Source organism: Drosophila grimshawi, unplaced genomic scaffold, assembly GCF_018153295.1.
Source record: "Drosophila grimshawi isolate 15287-2541.00 unplaced genomic scaffold, ASM1815329v1 contig_131, whole genome shotgun sequence".
Classification (NCBI taxonomy): Eukaryota; Metazoa; Arthropoda; class Insecta; order Diptera; family Drosophilidae; genus Drosophila; species Drosophila grimshawi.
Window position 1 is genome coordinate 219,410 of NW_025062826.1, and position 6,126 is coordinate 225,535.

Sequence of the window (6,126 nt, forward strand, 5' to 3'; positions counted from 1 at the left end):
GAACGTATAATTTTAACATGAAAAATCTAAATTAGTTTTCGACTTTAAATGCTGTACTAATCTAGAGGATAAGCCATTCGCAAACCAAGCTTAAAGATACCACTTTTAAAAATGTTATGGTAAGGTGAAATCTTGACCCATCCCATACAATCACTTCGTAAGGGAATAATTTTACTATAAATATCCAGCCAGATTTCCATTTTCAATTTAAATGTAGTTTTAATCGAGATAAGAATAGAGAGAGAGAGAGAGAGAGAGAGGGAGAAGGAGAAAGAGAGAAAGTGCTCGAATGGGATTAGAGGTGTATTAGATAGGTATTCGAGGTATTCAAGGAGAAGCTCTGGAACTGCTGTGGGGCACCATCAGCTGCAAGTCGGGCACTTGGTTGGCTTCCTCTTGTCCCTAACAGCATTTGACTATTTAACGCTGTGGGTCAGTTGCTTTTAACGCTTCAAAGTGCACAGTTCTCAAGTCGAGTCCAAGAAACGAAAACGGCTCAAATTTAATCCTTTTCTTTCGTTTGGGGCAAGTCCTTTTGGGCCATGGCTGCCGCTGCTGTTGCCACACCAGGCGCCACCGTGCTACCTTCTGCTCCTGCTGCCGGACCTGCTGCGGCAACAACCGCTTCGACTCGCAAAGGTCCTGCTGGGGCAGCAGCAACAGCTGCCTCTGCTGGCAAAGGACCACAGAATCAGGTGGAAATCGCTGGGGAGGCAAATATCGTCAACTACATGAAGAATAGATTGCGCAAGGGAGCAATGAAGCGCAAGGGTCTCGAGGTGGTCAACGGACACCGATTTGTGGTGCGCTTCTTCAAGCAGCCAACCTACTGCGGTCACTGCAAGGATTTCATTTGGTAAGTGGGCTAAAGCCACAGGCGAAGGAAACGCAACCACAATCAGATCACAACAATAAACAACAACAATAATGGCAACAACGAACAGTGAAAATAGAAACTACATTCATGACCTATTTTCAAACGGAAGTTATTTTAATATAATTTTTTGCTAGTTCTTATTTAAATACCCTGTACGCATAGGGTGTGGTGTGGCGTGGCATCAATTGTGTTGTAACAAAGGTAAACATCTCCGATATAGACTCTTCTATGTTTCTTATTGCCGATCTCAGAGATGATCATAATTAAAGTAATCAATCGATAACTATCAGTACACATCGATCTACAATATCAATAAAATATTGATATCTAAGGAGACAAATTATTGATCAATTGGAAAATTTTCATTAAGATCGGCTAAGAAACCCAGATTTTGATAACCAAAACTTATTTTGATAGCTAGGTTCGGAATATTTTGCAGCTGGGGCATTCTAAATTGTTTGCATTGATTTTACTATATTCTACTATATTTACTGAAATATTTAAGTTTCGTTTAATCTCATAAATCTGAGAGATAACACCCTGAGTTTAGGAAATGTTTTGAGTTTCTTTGAGTTTTTCGATCTGAATTAAAGTTCGCAATGTAATTTTTACAGGATATCTGCCCGTCGACTACTTTTTTTGTGTTGCCTAATTTAATTAGTGCTTTGTAACTTGACACGTATTTTTCTTGTTCTTGTTCTTGTTGTCTCTGTCTCACTGTTTCTCTCTCTCTCTTTGGTTTGCTCTCTGTTTCATTGTTGCATTGAATAATTCAGGGGCTTTGGCAAGCAAGGTTTTCAGTGCGAGGGTAGGTTGAAGACTTTAGCAACAAAACAAGGACATGGACTAATTGCACACTAATTTCGCACAACAGAATGTCGCTTTAATATACACCAGAAATGCTGCAAGTTTGTGGTCTTCAAGTGTCCTGGGAAGGACACCGACTTCGATGCCGACTGTGCGAAGGTGAAGCATGCCTGGATCTCGACCACCTACACCACACCCACCTTCTGCGATGAGTGCGGCATGCTATTGCACGGCGTTGCCCATCAGGGCGTCAAGTGTGAGAGTAAGTTCGGCACGAGCATTATTCACTCACAAAAAACCCACAAAACCTACACCCTTAATTTTCATAAATTGACCTAAGAAATAGAGAGTTTTTCTTGTTTTCCAAATCATTTTTAAATATTAACATAAATTATTAAATATTTGTGGAATACATAATTGCTAAGTAACCATTCATTTTTGTATAATCACATCTATAAATTTTAGTAATTTACTTTTTGAATAATAGAATGACTAACTATTCTAAAATTTGTTTTTATGAGTGTAGACCTTATTTAATATTTGTCCCATGCAGATTGCAATCTGAATGTGCATCCAAAGTGCCAGGAGTGTGTGCCACCGATGTGTGGCGCCGATATCAGCGAGGTGCGTGGCAAGCTTCTACTCTTCGTGGAGCTCAAGGGCAACAACTTGAAAGTGGAGAGTGAGTAAAAACCACAATCGGAGTACTCTAATTATTGATTACACAAGATTTGATAGTGTTATCAATTTGGAGCCAATTCCTCAGAAATCTTAAAAATATTTCATCTTTTTCTTCTTGTAACTTAATTTAAAATATCATGTACTATTTTTAATTTAATTTATTTTTATATTAATACTACCCTTTAGTCAAGGAGGCAGCTAATCTTATACCAATGGATACCAATGGCTTCAGTGATCCTTATATAGCCGTCCAAATGCACCCCGATCGCTCGGGACGCACCAAGAAGAAGACCAAAACCATACAGAAGAATCTCAATCCGGTCTTCAATGAGACTTTTACTTTGTAAGTGATTTTTCTAAAATGTACTATTCATGATGAGCATCAAAAGTCGGGTCGATCTAGTCATGTCCGCCAGTCTGTCTAAATGAACAAACAGATATCAGAGATTAGAAGAGCTAGGACTTATAATTTTGAATTAAGTTGCTCGTATTTCTCGTTTCGATAAAAATCGAATTCCGATAGTAATAAAACACACAATTTTGAAAATATTGTCTTCCAATTTATTTATTTATAATGTATCCGATCAAAACGATAAATTATTATGATCGGATTTGGAAGACAGGTTTTTGTTAAAAAGGTATCTAGGTACCTAGGCGAGCAATCTCTTTCCTTTTGTCATGTGCTCCTTTATTGATCTCTAATCCCAAACATCGATTGCCACTCACAGCGAGCTGCAGCCACAGGATAGGGATAAGCGTCTGTTGATTGAGGTCTGGGATTGGGATCGAACCTCACGCAACGATTTCATGGGCTCATTTTCCTTCAGTTTGGAGGAGCTGCAGAAGGAGCCCATCGATGGCTGGTACAAGTTTCTATCGCAAGTCGAGGGTGAACACTACAACATACCCTGTGTGGATGTCATTAATGATATGGCCCGACTGCGCGACGAGGTGCAAGTGAGTTAAGCCAGCGACGGGTGCTCCAATTAATCTTACATTTATTCAAAATCCCTAACCGAAAATTTGCAATCTCAGCTCGAGCGTCGTCCCAATGAGAAACGACGCATGGACAACAAGAATATGCCGCATAATATGAACAAAAGAGATATGATTCGCGCAGCTGACTTTAATTTTGTGAAGACCATTGGCAAAGGATCATTTGGCAAAGTTCTTTTGGCCGAGCGCCGTGGCACCGATGAACTGTACGCGGTGAAGGTGCTGCGCAAGGATGTCATCATCCAAACGGATGACATGGAGTTGCCCATGAACGAGAAACGCATCCTGGCGCTGTCGGGTCGTCCGCCCTTCCTCGTCGCCATGCACTCCTGCTTCCAGACCATGGATCGCCTCTTTTTTGTCATGGAGTATTGCAAGGGAGGCGATCTCATGTACCACATGCAGCAATACGGACGCTTCAAGGAGTCGGTCGCCGTGTGAGTAATCCCGGTTAAGGTTTCTATTTCTATATTCATTTTGTTTTTTCGCTTTCAGCTTTTATGCCGTGGAAATTGCAATTGCTTTGTTTTTTCTGCACGATCATGACATCATCTATCGCGATCTGAAGCTGGACAATGTTCTGCTAGATGGTGAAGGACATGTGAAACTTGTGGACTTTGGGCTGAGTAAGGAGGGCGTCTCAGATCGTCAGACAACGCGCACCTTCTGCGGCACACCCAACTATATGGCCCCGGAGGTGAGATACTCCTAAACTTTATATCTCTATAGGAGATATTGAGAGGTCTTCGTTAAGATATAGATATAGACTTTATAGAAATAGATTTGCGGGTCTGAAGAATTTTGCTTACCATTCTTAGGCGGAAATGAGTAGCAATCTATTAATCAAGAGTATATATATATACATATATAAATATTCCTTTTAATTCTGAAGCTTCAAGAATGTGAAATAAAAGTTGCGTCCTTAAAAACCGACTGATCCAATATAATGCTCTACCTTCAATAGAAGAGTATAATTTCAAGGACATATATATATATTGGATGTCTTACTGTATTTTCGAAAATGTAATTCTCCAAGCACAAGTTCAAGTTGAAGTTAACGAATGAGTTTCAACTCAGATTGATTAGATGTATTAATAACCTAGAGGAGTGAAAGAGAGTGGGAGATGTTGAATTTAGAAATAATATCTTCTAAACATAACAAATTAGGAAAATGCCACACATTCTTACCAATAACGAATTACCTATTGTCAGATTGTCAGCTTGGATCCGTATTCGACAACGGCTGATTGGTGGTCGTACGGCGTATTGCTCTACGAACTGATGGCCGGGCAGGCGCCCTTCGATGGCGAAGATGACATCTCAGTTTTCCGCAATATTAAGGACAAGAAGGCCATATTTCCCAAGCACTTCACCCAGGAGGCTATGGATATTATAACGAGCGTAGGTTGAATATCTCTTTGGTATAATAATACTTCATTTCGTACTTTCTGCCATATAGTTTCTGGCCAAGAAGCCGAATAATCGTTTAGGGGCTGGTCGCTATGCCCGCCAGGAGATCACCACGCACCCTTTCTTCTGCAATGTGGACTGGGACTCGGCGGAGGCTTGTGAAATGCAGCCCCCAATTGTGCCTAGAATTGTGAGTCATTTTTTCCAGCTTTAATCGCGTCTGGAGATTATTATTATTTTTGATTTCTTTTGCAGAAACATCGCAAGGATATAAGCAATTTTGATGAGGCGTTTACCAAGGAGAAAACGGATTTAACTCCAACGGATAAATTGTTCATGATGAATTTGGATCAAAATGATTTCATTGGTTTCTCATTTATGAATCCCGAGTTTATAACCATAATTTAAGCTTTGCGACTACTGTTAAAAGCTCAGGTTGCAGGACACAATAAAGGATTTCAATGGAAGCTTTGTCAAGCTTATTCGTATAACACATGTGTTGAGCGAAAGCCTTGTAAACATTCGATTAACATTTAATAACGAACTTTACTCTCTTTAACATTCGACTAACAGTTAAAGGCGAGCTTTTAAGGTCTCTCTTTACGGCTACTGAGAACCCAGATAGTAAATGACAACAAGCCAGGCAGTCTCTGGCTAGAGACGAGCCCGGTCGGAGCTGTTTACCCTGTTTTTGAGGTCAGGTGAACCAAAAAGAAAATAACAAGACGGGGGAGGGGGAGTGCGGTGGTAGCTACTTGCCCCTTTGGGCCATGAACACTGAACTTTAACCTTCAAAAGGGGAAACACAAGCAGAATTCGCATGCGAGATTAGTCAGGGGAATTGCCGAAACAGAAACTCAACACGCAAACTAAACAGATGTAAGGAGGATGAAGTAGATTAAGAAGAAGAAGAAAAAGCGAAGGAGGAGGAGGAGCAGGAGGAGGAGGAGGAGGAGGAGGAGGAGGAGGAGCAAGAAGAGAAGAGCAGAGGAGAGCAGAGGAGTAGGCCGAGTTGGCTAATTGACTGACCTGCTCTTAAATGATGAACTGTTCTTAAATCTTACAATTTGTCAAGCGACCCCGTAAAATTTCATCAGCTTGCAGCAACTAAATGAAAAACTTGTTGCTGCCTCCTGCTTGTGGCATGTTGAACGTTGCTCGTTCGCACACAGAAATTAGCTGTTGCAAATTCAATTTATTTTGCACTCTTGTCATCAATTTTTTCTGGCACTCTAAATTTACCCGTCGAGCCTCGCGTGCGCTCAGCTGTAAAATTCTTCACAATTTTTTTTGGCTAACACACACACACACACGCACACACAGGTCAGACAGAAAATGCCTTTTGCTTTTTTGTG

General features: G+C 40.7%; 1 protein-coding gene across 1 annotated transcript; it reads left to right on the plus strand.

The window, feature by feature from the left end:
• The first annotated feature begins 435 nt into the window (after nt 1-435).
• LOC6568866 (protein kinase C, eye isozyme) lies at nt 436-5,262 on the plus strand. Its single transcript, XM_001995373.2, has 11 exons — nt 436-856; nt 1,654-1,685; nt 1,752-1,946; nt 2,238-2,366; nt 2,552-2,708; nt 3,094-3,322; nt 3,401-3,798; nt 3,857-4,058; nt 4,574-4,762; nt 4,821-4,961; nt 5,027-5,262. The coding sequence occupies exons 1-11, from the start codon at nt 543-545 to the stop codon at nt 5,177-5,179; spliced, it is 2,139 nt and encodes a 712-aa protein (XP_001995409.1). The 5' UTR covers nt 436-542; the 3' UTR covers nt 5,180-5,262.
• Nucleotides 5,263-6,126: the final 864 nt, after the last annotated feature.